The sequence below is a fragment of the Eumetopias jubatus genome, unplaced genomic scaffold (assembly GCF_037043125.1).
Source record: "Eumetopias jubatus isolate StellerSeaLion01/CBP00866 unplaced genomic scaffold, mEumJub1_p1.0 scaffold_4, whole genome shotgun sequence".
Lineage (NCBI taxonomy): Eukaryota > Metazoa > Chordata > Mammalia > Carnivora > Otariidae > Eumetopias > Eumetopias jubatus.
The window spans coordinates 136,477,726-136,495,802 of NW_028274810.1; the positions used below are offsets into that span (position 1 = coordinate 136,477,726).

Sequence of the window (18,077 nt, forward strand, 5' to 3'; positions counted from 1 at the left end):
ATTCTAACTGTTTGTATTTCTGTAGTATTGGTTGTTATTTCTCTTCTCTCATTTGTGATTTTATTTATTTTGGTCCTTTCTCATTTCTTTTTGGTAAGTCTGGCTAGGGGTTTATCAATTATATTAATTTTTTCAAAGCACTAGCTCCTGGTTTCAATGATCTGTTCTATTTTTTTTAATTCCTGTATCATTTATTTCTGCTCTAATCTTTATTATTTCTGTTTTTTTTTTTTTTTTTTTTTTACAGAGAGAGACACAACGAGAGAGGGAACACGAGCAGGGGGAGTGGGAGAGGGAGAAGCAGGCTTCCCATTGAGCAGAGAGCCCGATGTGGGGCTCAATCCCAGGACCCTGGGATCATGACCTGAGCCAAAGGCAGATGCTTAACGAATGAGCCACGCAGGTGCCCCTATTTCTGCTCTAATATTAATCTAATCTCTACCTCTCCTGGGTTTAGGCTGTTTCTTATTCTTTTTCTACCTCCATTAGGTGTAAGGTTAGGTTGTTTGAGATTTTTCTTGCTCCTTGACATAGGCCTGTATTGCTATATACTTCCTTCTTATGACTGCTTTTGCTACATTCTAAAGGTTTTGGACCATTGTATTTTTATTTTCATTTGTTTCTATGTATTTTTTAATTTCTTCTTTCATTTCCTAGTTCACCCATTCATTGTTTAGTAGCATGTTGCTCAACCTCCATGTGTTTGTGGTCTTTCCAAACTTTTTTTGTCACTGACTTCAAGTTTCATAGTGTTGTGGTCAGAAAATATGCATGGTATGATCTCAATCTTTTTGTACTTGTTGAGGCCTGATTTGTAACCCAGTATGTGATCTATTCTTGTGAATGTCCCATGTGCACTTGAAAAGAATGTGTATTCTGCTGCTTTAGGATGAAATGCTCTGAATATGTCTGTTAAGTCCAACTGGTCCAGTGTGTCATTAAAAGCCATTGTTTCCTTGTTGATTTTCTGCTTAGATGATCTGTCCGTTGCTGTAAGTGGGTGTTAAAGTCCCCTACTATTCTTGTATTATTATCAATGAGTTCTTTTATGTTTGTTATTGATTGTTTTATATATTTGTGTGCTCCCATGTTCAGGGCATAAAAATTTATAGTTGTTAGATCTTCTTATTGGATAGTCCCTTTTATTATGATATAGTGCCCTTCTTCATCTCTTGTTACAGTCTTTGTTTTAAAAATCTAGTTTGTCTATATAAGTATCACTACTCCAGCTTCCTTTTGACATCCATTTGCATGATAAATACTTCTCCAGGCCCTCACTTTCAATCTGCAGGTGTCTTTAGGTCTAAAATCAGACTCTTGTCGGCAGCATTTAGATGCATCTTGTTTTTTTATCCATTTTGACAACCTATGTCTTTTGATTGGAGCATTTAGTCCATTTACATTCAGAGTAAGTATTGATAGATATGCATCTAGTGCCATTTTACTACTTGTTTTGTCATCGTTTCTGGAGATTTTTACATTCCTTTCTTGTCTGTGTGACTTTTGGTCTTTCCTTTCCACTCAAAGATTCCCCTTTAATATTTCTGTGGGTCTGGTTTAGTAGTCACAAACTCCTTTAGTTTTTGTTTGTCTGGGAAACTCTTTCTCTCTCCTTCTATTCTGGATGACAGCCTTGCTGGAGAGAGTATGCTTGGCTGTAGGTTTTTCCCATTCAGCACATTGAATATATCATGCCACTCTGGCTTGCTAAGTTTCTGTTGAGAGATCTGCAGCTAGCTTAATGGGTCCTTCCTTGTAAGTTAGGGACTTCTTTTGTCTTGCTGCTTTTAGAATTTTTTTCTTTATCACTATATTTTGCAAATTTAACTAAAATATGTCTTGGTGTTGGCTTGCTTTTGTTGATTTTGATGGGAGTTCTCTGTGCCTCCTGGGTCTGGATGTCTGTTTCCTTCTCTAGCTTAAGGAAATTTTCTGCTATGACTTCCCCAAATAAATTTTCTGCCCGCTTTTCTCTCTCTCTCTTCTTCTGGGACTCTTATGATACAAATGTTAGTACATTTGATGGAGTTACTGAGTTTCCTAAGTCTATTCTCATGAACCATAATTCTTCTCTCTCTCTTTTGTTCTGCTTCATTATTTTCCATTATTCTCTCTACTATATCACTTATTTGTTCCTCTGTTTCTTCCATCCTCGTGTTCGTTGCATCCAATCTGTTTCGAATCTCAGTTATTGCATTTTTCATTTCTGATCATTTTAAAACTATTTTATCTGTTTTTTACTATTTTATCTTTTAAGGATCTCCCTGAAGTCTTCCATTCTTTTCTCAAGCCCAGCGAGTATCCTTATGATTGTTGCTTTAAATTCTCCATCAGGCACATCACTTATGTATGTTTCCCTTAGATCTCTGGCCATGTCCTTATATTATTCTTTCATGTGGGATGAATTCCTCCATCTTGCCATTTTGTCTAAATCTCTGTCTTCTTCAGTGTGTTAGAAAAGCCTGTTATATGTCCTGCTCCTTAGAGCAATGGCTTTATGAAGAAGAGGTCATATAGTGTCCAGGCTCTGGCACTTAAAACAGTGTCTCTAGTGTGTGCTGTGTACACTCTACTGTTGTGTTTTGGCTGCTCTATCCTTCAGGTCCGTCATCTGTAGAGTTTCTCCTTGTATGCAGTGGGCAGTGTTTGGTCCTTGGCCAGAGTGTGGCGAATTTTTAACTAGGTGTGCTCTGGTCTGCTTGTTAAATGAGACCTGATGCTACTTCCACTAGAACTGAAACCCTGCAGACCTCTCTAGTCAGAAGACATGGTGTGGGCAGGGGTTTCTGATGGTCTTCTGGGGAAAGGCCTACTGTATTGGGAGTGAGGCACACTTGACCAAGAAGGGCCATACTGGCAGAGCACAGGGCTGTGGAACTCGGTGTAAGCAGGTCAGGCAGCCAAGCGTCAGTGCTGTGCTGTTTACTACAGGTAGCTCTGCATTTATGATGAGGGGTGGGAGTGGGAAGTAGCACCAGGCAGCTCTTTTGTCCCCACAGAGGAATCATCGTGCATACTGCCTCTCAGGGATGCACTCCCAGAAGGGCAAATAATTTCTGCACTGTGTGTCCCAGGCATTTTTCACATCACTGTTTCCACACCATCTACCCCCTGGTTGTATGCCTGCTCTTCTCTCTAGGAGCAGTGCAGTGTCCACCTGGCTCTATCCTAGCCAAGACTGCTGAATTTCAAAACTCCAGGCTTGTGGACGTGGTGTGGGCAGGGGCCTGTGCTGGCCTTCCGGGGAGGTCTCACTGCACTGGGACTGAGGCAGGCTTGACCCAGAAGGGTAGTCATGCCAGAGCACAGGGCTGTGGGACATGGACCAGGCAGGCGAGGCAGTGGGGTGTTGGGGCTGAGCCATATTCTGCAGGTACCTCTGAACCTATGCTGAGGGGCCGGTGAGGGAAATGGCGCCTGCTGCTCTTTTGTCCATGGAGAGGTATGTCCTAGAAAGCTACCTCTCACAAAAATGCTCCAAGAAGAGAGAACAGTCTCTTTGTGTTTTAGGCATTCCTCAGATCCTGCCATCTCTGCCCCACCCCCCTTGCTTGCCTGCCTGTCTTCTCTCCAGGAACAGGGCAGCGCCCTCAGGGCTCTATCCCAGCCAATCCTGCAACCTTTAAAACTCCAGTCTTCAAGGCCCCCTGCTTGCAAAAACACATGAAAATCAGCCCTTCTGCTTTCCTAGCCAATGGTTTTGGGGAAATGTTCACCATGTACTCTCCCCTGTGTGCTATGCACTCTCCTGCCTTTCTCTGCGATCAGGGCTTCCTCCCCTATGCAACACCTGTGATCTGTTTCTCCCCCAAACCAAGTTTCTGCACCTCCTACCTTCCTCAATGTGGCCTCTTCTCTCCTAGTTGTGAACTTTGTTCTGTCAGACTTCAGAATGATTTCTTGGGTATTTAGAATGACTTGATAATTATCTAGTTGTGTTTGAGGGACGAGATGAGTCTAGGGTTCTCGTACTACATCGCCATCTTAGATCGCCTCATGATACTTTTTAATTTATAACATGAAATGCAATTAAAAGCACTTCTTCTATTTACACCAAAAAATTATTATAATCTGCAATCTTATAATAACTACCTTAGATCCCCCCATGATACTTTTTAATTTAGGACAAAGATGCTCTTGAATCAAAGGTTCTCAAAATTCACTGTGCATAAGAATCACCTAGGGGGTGTCTGGGTGGCTCAGTCAGTTAAGCATCTGACTCTTGATTTTGGCTTAGGTCATGATCTCAGGGTCATGAGATCAAGCCCTGTGTGGGGCTCCCCATTTTGCGGGGAGTCTGCGTGAAATTCGCTGATTCTCTCCATCCCTCTCCCTCTGCCCCTCCCCCCACCACCCCACCCCACACCTGTGTTCACTCTCTCTCTCTCTCTCTCTCAAATAAATAAATAAATAAATAAATAAATCTTTTTTAAAAAATCACCTAGAAGCTTGCTTAAAGCAGAAAGTGCTAGTCTTGCCCCACAGGATGTTATACAATAGTCTTTGCTGAATATTTGCTGAATAATTACAAAGGAGAGCATTAAAAATGTGAATATTTCAAGACATTTTAATTGCATATCTATTTAGTTAAAAAACAGCCACTTACCAAGGTGAGTGTAGGAAAGTGTATCATTGAGAATGAGAATTTTCTGGTCATGCAGGATTTTAATGATACTTCTAGTTTCCGTCTGGTGGAAATCATAGCTTGTGGTTGTTATCACAATCTCTTCTCCCTCCTTAGAAAAATTCAAGTGACAAATTCAAGAACAATTTTTAAAATAGGTTTCTATTTCTTAATAATAACTGTTAAAAAATTCTAATTTAGTTCATATCTGATTAGCAACATGGTATTATCAGAAGGAACAAACTATACGTTGAGGTCTCTAAAAATAAATATGCTTGGGTTTGATCTCTTTTTTTTATTATGTTATGTTAGTCACCATACATTACATCATTAGTTTTTGATGAAGTGTTCAATGATTCATTGTTTGCATATAACACCCAGTGCTCCATTGAGTACGTGCCTTCTTTAATACCCAACACCAGGCTAACCCATCCCCCCACTGTTTCTCAGAGTCCATAGTCTCTCATGGTTCGTCTCCCCCTCCGATTTCCCCCGCTTCATTTTTGCCTTCCTGCTATCTTCTTTTTTTTTTAACATATAATGTATTATTTGATCTTAAGAATTCTAAATTTTGATTTATCTCAGCATTTCCTCAAATTTAATTCCGTCATTAAATAAAATCATAGGCAATATACTTTTTAAAAATTAAATAGATCAAAGCAAATATATTCATATTTTTATTAAAAACTGGTCAGTGCAATATTCTTAAGACTTAAAAATATTTCCCCAGACTTTTTCTTTTTACACAATTACTTACTACTTGGTATTCCTGAAATGTGGGAAAGACACACATAAAAAACGTTTTTTACTCAAAAACTTCCCTATTTTCCTTTCATAACTAATATATAAATAATACTCTTTATATATTCTGAAGGCCCTTTAAAGATCCCAATTTTTTAACACCTGCTATCAGGTAAGCTTTTGAGTACAAGCTAATACAAAATATACATTTCTCATCTGATTAATCCTATGAGAAAGTAAATGTCCATGAGAATAAGAAAGAAACCTTTTTAAGCTGACCCACTATGTGTATTCAGTTCCCACCAGATACTATCTCCTGTACCTGCCAATCCACAGCATCCATTAGAGATAGGACTTTGGAACCTGCCTCTGCAGTTTCTGAGAGCTTAGTTTTATATATTGAACGTGGAATTCCATGAAGATCCAGTTCACCAAAGACCCCTGAAGGAGAAAAACTTCTATTTATTTAGCACATAGTACCGACTTAGGTGCTAGTATAAAATGAAACAATACACGGATATATTTTAATAAGTGATTGGACATTTTAGAATGAATAGAATGAATTTGGATTATCTGCTCAGGGTGATACAAGAAAACTTTGACCCTTGGACCCACTTCTAGGAATCTGGTCCCTGGAAATTAAAGCCAGTGCACAAAGATATGTGAATGAGGATGCCTACTACTGTAATATTTGAAAATATTGGAAAACTGGAATAAATCTAGTGTACATCAATAAGAGAATGATGGAAACTAATACAGTAGGGTAATATAGTTTAAAAAGGGAGACTGTTATCTGTAAATATTGATCTGGAAAGATATATATAATATGTTAACTGAGAAATAAAACTTAATCTCTTTAGTTTGACATGTAAACACTGTTAACTATCGACACTTGCTTCCTCATGACAGGGTAGAATTGGAAAGACGTATTTTTTTCTTAATAGTTTTTCTTGGTATTGTTTGTGTTGTTTGGAATGTTACTTTTGAAACAAAAAATAAATAAGTAAATTCCCCAAAGCCAATATTTTTTCCAGATTGAATTTGTCTGCCTTGGGGCATTTACCAGTGGAGAGCTGACTAATTCAATTCTGATGCCCTTTTCTAATGCTCCTCTTTCCTGACTGTCGCTGTTCCAGTGGGAAGGCAACTACAGCACATGCTTGTATGTATCTTTTCAATGAATATCCAACAGCTTTAATAAATGCAGTTAGTAATTATGACCAAATAAACCCTCTTAGTTTCTTTACTTTCCAGGCTAAGATAGGAATACATGCAGCCATACAAATCCAACTGGAAAACAGAAAGTTCAGCAACAGGTATGACCAGATAACGGATAACAGAGTCAGTTGATCCTCACATTATTAATACTGTAAGTGGAATAATGTGCAAAAAAGTTACCTTTTAAGGAAAAGGCACCAAAATATGAATAAGTATCCTTGTTTATATAAAGGGAAAACTCTAAAGAAAACCAGATTGGAGAAATAATACACATATAGAGAGATGTATGTTAGTTTTGCAGTGGATTACATTCTGGCTTCAAATACACCCACAAATATCTATTTTAGTGTGACACGATTTAATTTAAAAATTTTTAATTTATTTTTATAATCCTTTATTGTAAATAAATGTCTGTAAAAGTTTCTGATACCACAACATCTTGAACTGATAACAGGTATCTTAGTGCTATATGTTTTACAATAGATTTTCAAAATGGATATGATACTATCAGTATCTGGAAACACATACCTAAGACCTTTGATCCTTGATTTGGTCCTTCTGAAAGAGTCCACTCTGGAGTAGAATGATTTCCTCTAAGAACAATCTGTAATTCTCCTTTAAAAGGGTAATCTTCCCAGCCACCAATCAATCTACCTCCCTGCAGTGAAGCAGAAAATTGTTAATACTTAAAAATTGAGCAGAAAAAAAATTCACCCATAAAAAAGGAATTAGGAAGATACTGGCAGCCTCTAATAAAAATGAATGAAATCTGTTATACAAAGAACAGTATTGTATCTGGAAGTGACCTGATTTAACCCTGTCACTTTGGGATGGGTAGCTTAAATGACTTTTCTAAGGTCAGACTCAGTAGGTACTTATTGTCAGTGCTATACCTAAAACTGAGACCTGCTTACATCTAAACTTGTACCATTTGGACAGATCACATTTTACTTTAGCACCGTGTGACATATATGAAATACACTGTTCACACTTACATCCAAGCTATGGCCAAGTAGGAGCCCCCACTGTGAATAATAACAGCTATTACTAAATGCTTGCTTATTCCATGCCAGCCATAATGTGTGAGGCTTTATGTATATTATATCATTTGACCTTTACATGAAACCCATGAATTGCTGTTATTATTCTCATTTAATAGGTGAGAAAACTGATGCTAAAAGTGGTCAAATATCTTACCCAAATTCCCAACTGACAGTGAGGCTTAAGGACTCAGTCGTTGCTTTAATTTACCTCAAAGCTCATGCATCTAAATACCAAAATATTGCATATCTTTAAAGCAGTAAAGGTCTATTTTTATCAAAGAAAAGCTACTATACACTTTTACTTTTTTAAAAATTTAGCTGAGATACAGAGAGAGAGAGAGAGAGAGAGAGAGTAAGCATGAGCAGGGGGAGGGGTAAAGTGAGAGGGAGAAGGTAGCTCTCCCTTGAGCTGGGAGCCCAATGCAGGCTGGATCCCAGAACGCTGGGATCATGACCTGAGCAGAAGGCACTTAACTGACTGAACCACCCAGGCAACCCTATACACTTTTACTTTTCAAGCTAACTTCATAGCTCTTGGTTAGGCCATTCTTTTTAATTAACAATAATAATAGACTGAAAGAACTAATTATACTGTTACATGTTCAAGACCATCTGAGGTTTATGAGAGAATGAGGTGATTATTCCAAGCAGTTGAAATATTTTTATGAATCTTCTCCTGTTTTCCTCATTCCATCTATGTCCATTCATTTTAAGAAACACTGTTTTCTAAACAAAAGAAAAGACTTAAAACCTTTTATTTTTTTCCAGAACTCCTGGGGATTTTCTGGTTCTTAGAGCAAGTTGTGGGTTTAGCTTTACCTAACAGTATACAAATATTCTACGTAGGATTAAAAGTGGGCAAACTTCACAGTAAAAAGTAGCACAATTACTCCTTAAGGAATATGTAGCCACCAGTTGAAAGGACAGTGGAAATATGCTGGACTTACATGAGGCTTGCATCTCATGGGTTAGAGCCAGTTGTGTTTTTTACTCACATCAATTGAATATGCTTTCTTACATTTTTTTTCAGCAAATCTCCAACATCTTAGAATTTGACTAATAAAGGTATAAATTATAAGACACTCCCTCTTACCTGAAGTGATATGTAGGTAGCATTCAGAACAACTTTTCTGTAAGAAGACTCTGCAGCTCCCACACTGTGTTTATCTTCCAGTTCTAGAACTCCCCAAATAATGAGACTTTCCATTGGTGGAATATCTGTGTCTGCTACAACCCATGCTCCTATAAAAACAATGCTTTAATATAAGAAATATAACATAATTCATACTATAGCTTATAGATAAAAACATGGACACCCTTACCAGTGAGTCCTGCTTTCGAAGTCTACAACTCTTTTCCCACACAATGACTTATTCTTGACTCTCCCAGAAAAATCTATTATCCTTAATATTCACGTTTAAATCCATATAAAACCCAGAAGGCTAGGTCTGGTATCCAGGACACAATACTAGAATCCATCTCTTCACATTTGCTCTTTCCCCAAGGTACGTTGCATAAAGATAGAATTCTAACTTTGTGCTATCTATCAATGTCACATAAACACAGGCATTTTGTTTATGTTTATGTACTTACCTTCAGGAATAACCACATTTGCTCCTGGGTGAGGTATGGTATAATTATTTTCGCGAGATGATTGCCAGAAAGAATCATTTGACCATAAGCTAAAAGAGAAGAGAAATAGTTCCATTAAGTATTATCTTTATATACTTAATGACCATCTCCTTATACTAGCTGTTTTGGGATGACAGAATGCAAATTAGAGAATTTATAATTTTGCTAAGTAGGCAAGCTAATATGTGCAATTAGAATACTCAACACATACGACTACACATATGGCTTTTTTTTTTTCTAAAGAAAACTGCCTTTCCATCTACAATCTGAATCATGTTTTCTCCCACTAAATCCTCATTGTGATACCCTAATTTTGGCTAAAATGTAAATTATTTAATTTCCTTACAAGATTTCACATGGTAGAAGGGCACCTGGGTGGCTCAGTGGGTTAAGCGTCCAATTCTTGATTTTGGCTCAGGGCATGATCTCAGGGGTTGTGAGATGGAGCCCCTCTTTGGGCTCTATGCTCAGCAGGGAGTCTGCTTGAGATTCTCTCTCTCCCTCTCTCTCTGCCCCTCCCCTGGCTTGCACTCTCTCTCTCTAAAATAAATAAATATTAAAAAAAAAAAGATTTCACATGGTAGAAACTGACAAGAAATTCATCCTTTGTCCATTTAAAGACCCTTACATATGGTGCTACTGCATGGGGGAAGGAGGCAAGAGGATATGGTCACTAGATTCTGTGAAGGGAGGCATGGAAGGATGGTCTCTGAATTGGTAAGGATGAGTCAAGGAGGTTAAGCCCCTGGGATGGGACCAGGGGTGGCAGGTCTGCAACCAGAGTGAAGGTTATGTTAAACTGAAAGAGATATAAAAAATGCTTTAGAGGAGAGACAGTCTCTACTTTTCATTGCTATACTTTCCAGAAACCACCCCAATGCAAATTGTTGTAAAGAATATTATTATAAAGTTGATGGTATTTTTCCCACTGGAAAATGTTCACAATCAGAGGTTGTTTCCTGAACTAGTAAAAAATTTTAAAATTCCATGATACAAATTCTGGAATTCTATAAAACAGTCAATATATAGTTTGGTTAAAGTATACTTGTATTATACATTTGAATTATTAAGTTATATTACTAAGAAATGTGTTAAAAATTCTGTTATAAAAATTTGTTTTACTGCATTTAAAAGAAAGGTTAGCAGTTAATTTAGACTTACAATAATACATTATTTTTCATGAAGCAATTTCAGAGAAAGTTACGTTTAATGGTTGTATCTTTCTAAGTAAAAAATCTGACCAGCATTGTATGGATTCGATCACTGACTTTATCTAGTTTTTCTCAAGATTAATAGCCTTTCATTCTTATCTCCAACAGCACTATACTATGCACGTTATATATTGTTCTTCTTATTGTGCACTGTTATGATCAATAAAGCCTAACACCTCTTAAACAAAGCATATGTATGTTGCATACTAGAGTTTTATATCCTAATCTTGAGGTACCCATCCTGGATCAAAATTCTGCTCGTTTTCACTGATAGCTCTCTGTATAATATAAATTGATAAATCCAATTATAGCTATTTCTAGTGAGCAGAACTCATACCATGGGGGGAAACAACCTATGCTAAGACATATACATGTAGCATACCAACATATTCCTCTATCACATCCTGGTCTAGACCAATCTAAATCTATTATGTGAGTAAATGATAAATATTAATTAAATTTCAGTAATTCTATCTACCTTAGACTATATAAGGACTTTTTGGTCAATAACCTTGATGGTGCATGCCTCTAATACAGCTCCCTAGAGTCTCTTCATGAGCCTTCCTGCTTTCTCCACTGACCCTCTATAATACTGACAGAGTAGCAAAAGTGGTCTTTCCAAAATGTAATTTGGAGTACATTACTTCTCAGCTGAAAATCATTTAAAAGCTTCTTCTATTTCTTAATACTAACTGCCTGCATGACCTGAATGGTCTGATTTCTACCTGTTTCCAACACCATTTCCAGGCCACTCTCCTCTGCTTACCGGGGTCTAGCCATGCTGTTTTCTCTCTGTTCTTAGATATGCCACACTCTCTCACACATCAGGGCCTCTGCCCAAGATGCTTCCTGGGCCTAGAACACTCCTCTCCCACCCTTCACATGGTTAGCTCTTCCTCACCCTTTGGGTCTCAGCTGGAATGTCACCTTCTGTGAGAGGCTATTCCTAACCCCCTACCCAAAGGAGGTCCCTGCCATACTGCTCTCTGTCCCAGACACCTGCCCATTCCTCTTATAACCTTTATCACTCACTCACACCGTTTACTCTTTTGTATCTTTGCTTGCTTGTGTTGGATCTGTCTCTTTGGATAGAATGTGAGTGTAATGAGGGCCAGGACCACATCTGTGTTGTTTACAATTGACTCCCCAGTGCTTAGCACAGTACCTGGGCCATAGCAGGTGCTCAAATATTTTTTAATGATCAAATTAATATATCAAAAAATTCAATTTTTATTCTTTTGTACAATAGTTACTACTATATCTGTATAATCTGAAATGTAATTCATGTAATAAAAAACACTGAGTTGTGCTTGATGCATAGTAGGGGGCTCTTAAGTGCCCACTAAATGTTAGCTTTTATCATCATTATCATTATTTTTATGATTATCATTTGTCCATAAAGGACACAAATATACATCAAATCAGGATAATAAGGGCCTTAAAGACTAGTACCCACCATCACATGCTAGTACTATGGCCTTAAAGGGCCTTAAAGACAAGTACCACCCATCACATGCTAGTACTATGATGTATGGTTATTACTACAACGCAAGGTAGAGAGTAATGTTCCACATGAGAAATAAAGGGTAAAGGGCTATGTAAGTTTCAAAGATAGAAAAATCATTTTTAACTGTAAGAATTAACATATATTAGGGGATCAAACATTTGAAACAAAATTAAATAAGTTGTATTACAAGATTTGACCATGTCAGTTATTCTAGACAAAGAGACACCACCCACTAAGAAAGCATTGGATTAATGAGGAGACTTTGTTTCTGGTGCTATTCTGGAAGTGTCATCAAGAAGTTTTGTGATCTTGGGTAATTCACTAAAGGTCACTGGCTTCAGCTTTCTCACCTTATAATAAGGAGTTGGTCTAATAGTCCATATCCAACATTCTGCAAGTCTAAGATTACCAGTAACATTCACACAAAATTTTTTGTGAGATTTTTCCATTTTCTCATCAGGGTGGTTATAAGGCCCAAGTGAAGTAATGAGTATGGAAGTGCTTCGTGACTTACAAGGCATTGTGCAGGATGAGGGTATTATTTTCTCACCCAAGAGTGACATGTGAAAATAATTCTATCAAGTGCTATTGAAGGTATTAATAAACAAAAGGCCTATATACTTATATGTGGCTGGTCGCTTCCTGGGAATTGGTTTTCTTGATGGGGGATGTACAGGAAAGCAGTCCTGGAGAATGCAGCAGTAAGCTTGGAAATTAATAATAACATCTTTCACATCAGGATCCAGGGTTCCAGAAATGGGCTGGCTCTGCTGAAGGTCATTCCTTCCTGACACTGAAAGTGAAGTAGTTTAAATTAATATGATGATCAAATGTAGACAAAGAAAATGGCAATTTCAAAATATTCTTTAGATGGTAACTCGGTAGAGTTCAAATGCATGGAATACATATGGAAAAAATTCTTTTTTTTAATTTTATTTTATTATGTTATGTTAGTCACCATACATTACATCATTAGTTTTTTAGTTTTTGATGTAGTGTTCCATGATTCATTGTTTGCATATAACACCCAGTGCTCCATTCAATATGTGCCCTCTTTAATACCCATCACCAGGCTAACCCATCCCCCCACCCCCCTCCCCTCTAGAACCCTCAGTTTGTTTCTCAGAGTCCATAGTCTCTCATGGTTCATCTCCCCCTCCGATTTCCCCTCCTTCATTTTTCCCTTCCTACTATCTTCTGCTTTTTTTAAACATATAATGTTTCAGAGGTACAGGTCTGTGATTCATCAGCCTTACAGAATTCACAGCGCTCACCATAGCACATACCCTTCCCAATGTCTATCACCCAGCCACCCCATCCCTCTCACCCCCCACCACTCCAGCAGCCCTCAGTTTGTTTCCTGAGATTAAGAATTCCTCATATCAGTGAGATCATATGATACATGTCTTTCTCTGATTGACTTATTTCGCTCAGCATAATACCCTCCAGTTCCATCCACGTCATTGCAAATGGCAAGATTTCATTCCTTTTTTTTAAATTTTTTATTGTTATGTTAATCACCATATATTACATCATTTGTTTTGGAAGATTTCATTCCTTTTGATGGCTGCATAATATTCCATTGTATATATACACCACATCTTCTTTATCCATTCTTCTGTTGATGGACATCTTGGCTCTTTCCATAGTTTGGCTATTGTGGACATTGCTGCTATAAACATCGGGGTGCACGTACCCCTTTCGATCACTACATTTGTATTTTTGGGGTAAATACCCAGTAGTGCAATTGCTGGGTCGTAGGGTAGCTCTATTTTCAACTTTTTGAGGAACCTCCATACTGTTTTCCAAAGCATCTGCACCAGCTTGCATTCCCACCAACAGTGTAGGAGGGTTCCCCTTTCATATGGAAAAATTCTGATGAAATGCACATGTCTTATTGAGAAGCACACAGTCAAAATGTCTTGACAGTATTTTGGAACTCAAAATTTATTCTTAAATATTTTTATTTCCCCCAAGTAATAAAATAATAGAAATGGAAACAAAATATTTGACAGCTTCCTTTGTAATCATTGCCTCTAATTTTGTGAAATAAATGTTAGGGCCATCTGTAAGAGTGTTGGCATTATCTCCAAACATAAAATGTAAGTCCTTGATTTAACTCAAGGCCTTTTTCGACATAAATTTAGTCTCCAATCCTTTTACTCAGCAAACATTTATTGAATCCTACTATACAGAGGACACTGTATAACATATTTGCCCATTAAGCAATTTTTCTCTTTCTTTAGACAAAGCATTAGATAAAATAATCACTTTTGCCTAATGAATACATACCCAAGTAATATAGAGTACTTGTGTTTGCTTCAAGGTGCCAGTCTCCATTCTTGCTAGTATTCCAACTCAATGGATTTGAAGAACCATTCCTCATGTCAATAACATTAAACATATCAGGATTTTGAGTGAAGTTATGAGATATGATTACATAGTCTTCTTCCTGTAAGTGTTTGCCCCAAATATGATTTTATATGTTAATATCCTGCATAATATACATTAATTTTGATGAGATACAATTAGCCCTTATATTTAGACTTAAGTTTTGGTTTTAGTTTGTCATCTTTCATTCATATTTTGTTTAGTAACATTTTATATGTCTATGACAATAATGCGAACTCTATCCGAAGGCAATGAAAATCTCTCTCTGTACACACACACGCACACACACACACACACACACACACACACGTATTTAGAGAATATTTTATTTCTGTAATATTTTAAAACATTTAAAACAATGCTAGGTATTGTTTATGGCTACACATATGTAGTATAATCAGAAGAACATGAATGGGGATGAAAACACCCAATTCAGGATATTGGTTACCACAAGAGGTGGAGAGTGGGGAATGATGAGAGTAAGCCATACAGGGGACTTCCATTTCATCAGAAATGTTTATTTCTTAAAAAAAAATCCAAAGTAAAGATTCACAGAATGTTAGATCCAGATGGAGCTAGGTGGTGGGCACACAGGACTTGGCCCGTCATTGTCTATGTTTGGTATATTTTAAAATACAATTTCTAAAGCCCTTAACTGGTACCTGGAATATTATAAGCACTCAATAAATGTTAGTTATGATCATGATAATAATAACAGGACACAAGCTTAGTATTATGGGAATATGGCAAAGATGTTGCCTACTTCTGATTCCTACACAAGGTTTCTTTTTTTAGCTTACTTTTTAGACTTAGGGTGGGTCATGAAGTGTGTGCAGGACTTCACCAGGTCAGTATGTGAGGCAAGCACATTCTGGGCCTAACAACTGGTATAAGGACAGGACATAGGTTGCATTCACATAATATACAATCGTCATTATTAGAAGATGAATTTAAGGGGCGCCTGGGTGGCTCAGTCGGTTAAGTGGCTGCCTTCGGCTCAGGTCATGATCCCAGTGTCCTGGGATCGAGCCCCACATCGGGCTCCCTGCTCGGCAGAGAGCCTGCTTTTCCCTCTCCCTCTGTCTGCCACTCTGCCTACTTGTGCTCTCTCTCTGTTAAATAAATAAATAAAAATCTTTTAAAAAAAAAGATGATGAATTCAATAGCTCTTTGTTTACCTTAAATCCATAGAACGTTGATGTATAAGATATGTTGGTTATGTGATCTACATCTTTAAAATACCAGTTAATGTGCTTTGCATTTGGAATCAGAGCCATCCATCCAGACATATGAGTCAGTCGCTTCTTCTGAAAGGGAACAATGCTTGTGCCTATAGCAGAATACAAAACAAACAAATAACTGTCTTCTCTGCCTCTAGAAAATTCCTTTTTTTACAAACAAGTGAAATATTAGCCTAGTCTATGGAAGTCTCTGAAGAGGTCAGAATAGCATTTCATTACTTATGTTCTAAATGTCTTTGTTAACTGAAGGCCCCAATGTTTCATATTACACTTAACTGAAACATAAAAATGCCTTCTCACTTGGAATTCTGAATTGAGATGAAGTCTTTATTCCTTAGGGAAAGAAAAAAATCAAACATGATGATGATTAATGACTACTATGACAAAAGTGCTTAAATATATTAATATAATTCTTTAAATATTGATCTAAAATAAAATTCTGTTGTTATTCTTCTAAGAACTTAAATTAACTCAGAACTTAATTCAGGATCCTTGATTTACAGGATATGCAAATACAAGTTCTAATTCTTTATTAGATTCTCCTGTATTTGTTGAGTTAATCAAAATCTGCATAACAAGTACTAATGTAAAGTTTTGATTTAAAGCTCTTAAGAATCTAGGCTACCACCAGACTTTCCACGAACACTGGCCATGGGACCCTAAGAGTTCTGAATGACAAACTTGGAACATAAATTACTTGTTATGGGAAAAAAAACTTATTTGGTAATGCTTTGTTCATGAAAGAGTACCTGACAACTTTAGCTAAAGATTTGAAAAGATTTTTTAGAATATAAAAAGACATGATTAATTGCCCATATTCTATTTTTTTCCTCTCCATCCCCTCTCTCTTTTCATCTCTGATTGAATTTTATGTTAAATTTGCAAACTCTTCCCCTACAAATTTAGGGGGAGAAAGCTAGATGAAAGATTATAAAATAAACTGTCATCCTTTTTCTTTGGAGAATAAGGCAAAAAAGTTCCAATATCAAGGAGGAACAAATTTATTAATTTTTAGGCTTGTGATTTAGCATTACATTTAAAAAAAGCCATGAGCAGAGACTCTAAAAACATACAGTTCCAAAAGACCTGCAGTGTATAAGAAGAACTATGATGATTTGAATTACTCAGCAAATATTCATTCCTTTCCCCTCCTTGAGTGCTGAGTAGACTTCCCTGACCTGTTGATGTTGAGTGATGTGACATTCATAAACATTTGTGTTTGCTGGATGAAGCTTGCCATCTTGAACCTCTACCATTACAATGCAAAGAGCCTGCCCCAGGTAGTTGGCTCTCCCTTCAGCCTACACTCTGGCATAAACACACGTGGAAACCTGAATTCAACTTTTGGGGAGGAACAAAGCCCATTGGATCCTCACCTTCAAGCAGAGCATCCTAGCTGAGCACATCCAAGATCAACCAACCCAGTCCTCAGACATGAGAGTGAAAACAATGATTGTAGGTTTAAGATTTGGGGATAATCCCCTTTTGGGGATTAAGTTTGGGGATACTCTGTCATGAAGCAATAGCTGACTTATGTAAGAGTTCATGAAAATCATCCAAAACCTCCGGAATTTGCTCTATGTTTGGCAGAACCAACCTCCACTAAAATTTTCTGATGCATGGAATTATACTTTAACCTGAACTTGCTTGCTAATTCTCTTTTTGTAAATAAAACTAATTGTGGGGCACCTGGGTGGCTCAGTCAGTTAAGCAACCGACTCTTGATTTTGGCTCAGGTCATGATCTCAGGGTCCTGATACCAAGCCCCACATCAGGCTCCACACTTGTTGGGCATGGCACCTGCTTGGAATTCTCTTTGTTCTTCTGTCCCTCCCCGCTTATGCTCTTTCTTTCTCTCTAAAATGGAAAAATAAATCTTAAAAAAAAACTAATTGTCATTTTTCATAGTTGTTTGTGTTTCCTTAATTTTTTTCAGATGCACTCATTTTCAGTATGTTGATTTTAAGCATCTTGGACTGAAATTTGAAGTTGATATTTAAAAAATAATATTACCAAGAGTAAGTGTCTCAAATTAATTTGCCATCTGGTCATAGTATCACTAATAGTAAGTATCTCAAATTAATTTGCCATCTGGTCTAACTTTACATATATATTCATAAAGATACATATATTCACACATATATACGTAGAGCTACACACATCATCATGCATGAGACACTTTAATAGATATATGTAAATTTATACCAAATCTTATTTCCCACTGTTCTAGTATATTTGTTGAACTTTTGATTCATTTAGTGTGTGTGTGTATATATGTATATATATATATATATATATATATAAAATGAAAACAAGTGATCTCTTTTTTGTTTTTAATTTTTAGTACTAAATCATTTTATTTGGCTTTAATGGAGATAAAATAAAAAGAGTAAAATATTCTTGATTCTGAAAGTTGTTTTATTCTTTATGTCACATTAAAAAGAAAAGTACCTGGAGTGATGTTTTCTC

At 37.0% G+C, this 18,077-nt stretch overlaps 1 protein-coding gene across 1 annotated transcript in view; it reads right to left on the reverse strand.

The window, feature by feature from the left end:
- The window catches only part of PKHD1L1 (PKHD1 like 1), a 153,672-nt gene that overhangs the window by 45,684 nt on the left and 89,911 nt on the right, over positions 1-18,077 (reverse strand). Inside the window, 8 exon segments of the mRNA XM_088023100.1 lie at positions 4,607-4,736; positions 5,688-5,806; positions 7,112-7,241; positions 8,720-8,868; positions 9,220-9,308; positions 12,598-12,769; positions 14,269-14,428; positions 15,546-15,697. Coding sequence (XP_087879226.1) covers positions 4,607-4,736; positions 5,688-5,806; positions 7,112-7,241; positions 8,720-8,868; positions 9,220-9,308; positions 12,598-12,769; positions 14,269-14,428; positions 15,546-15,697 — 1,101 coding nt within the window.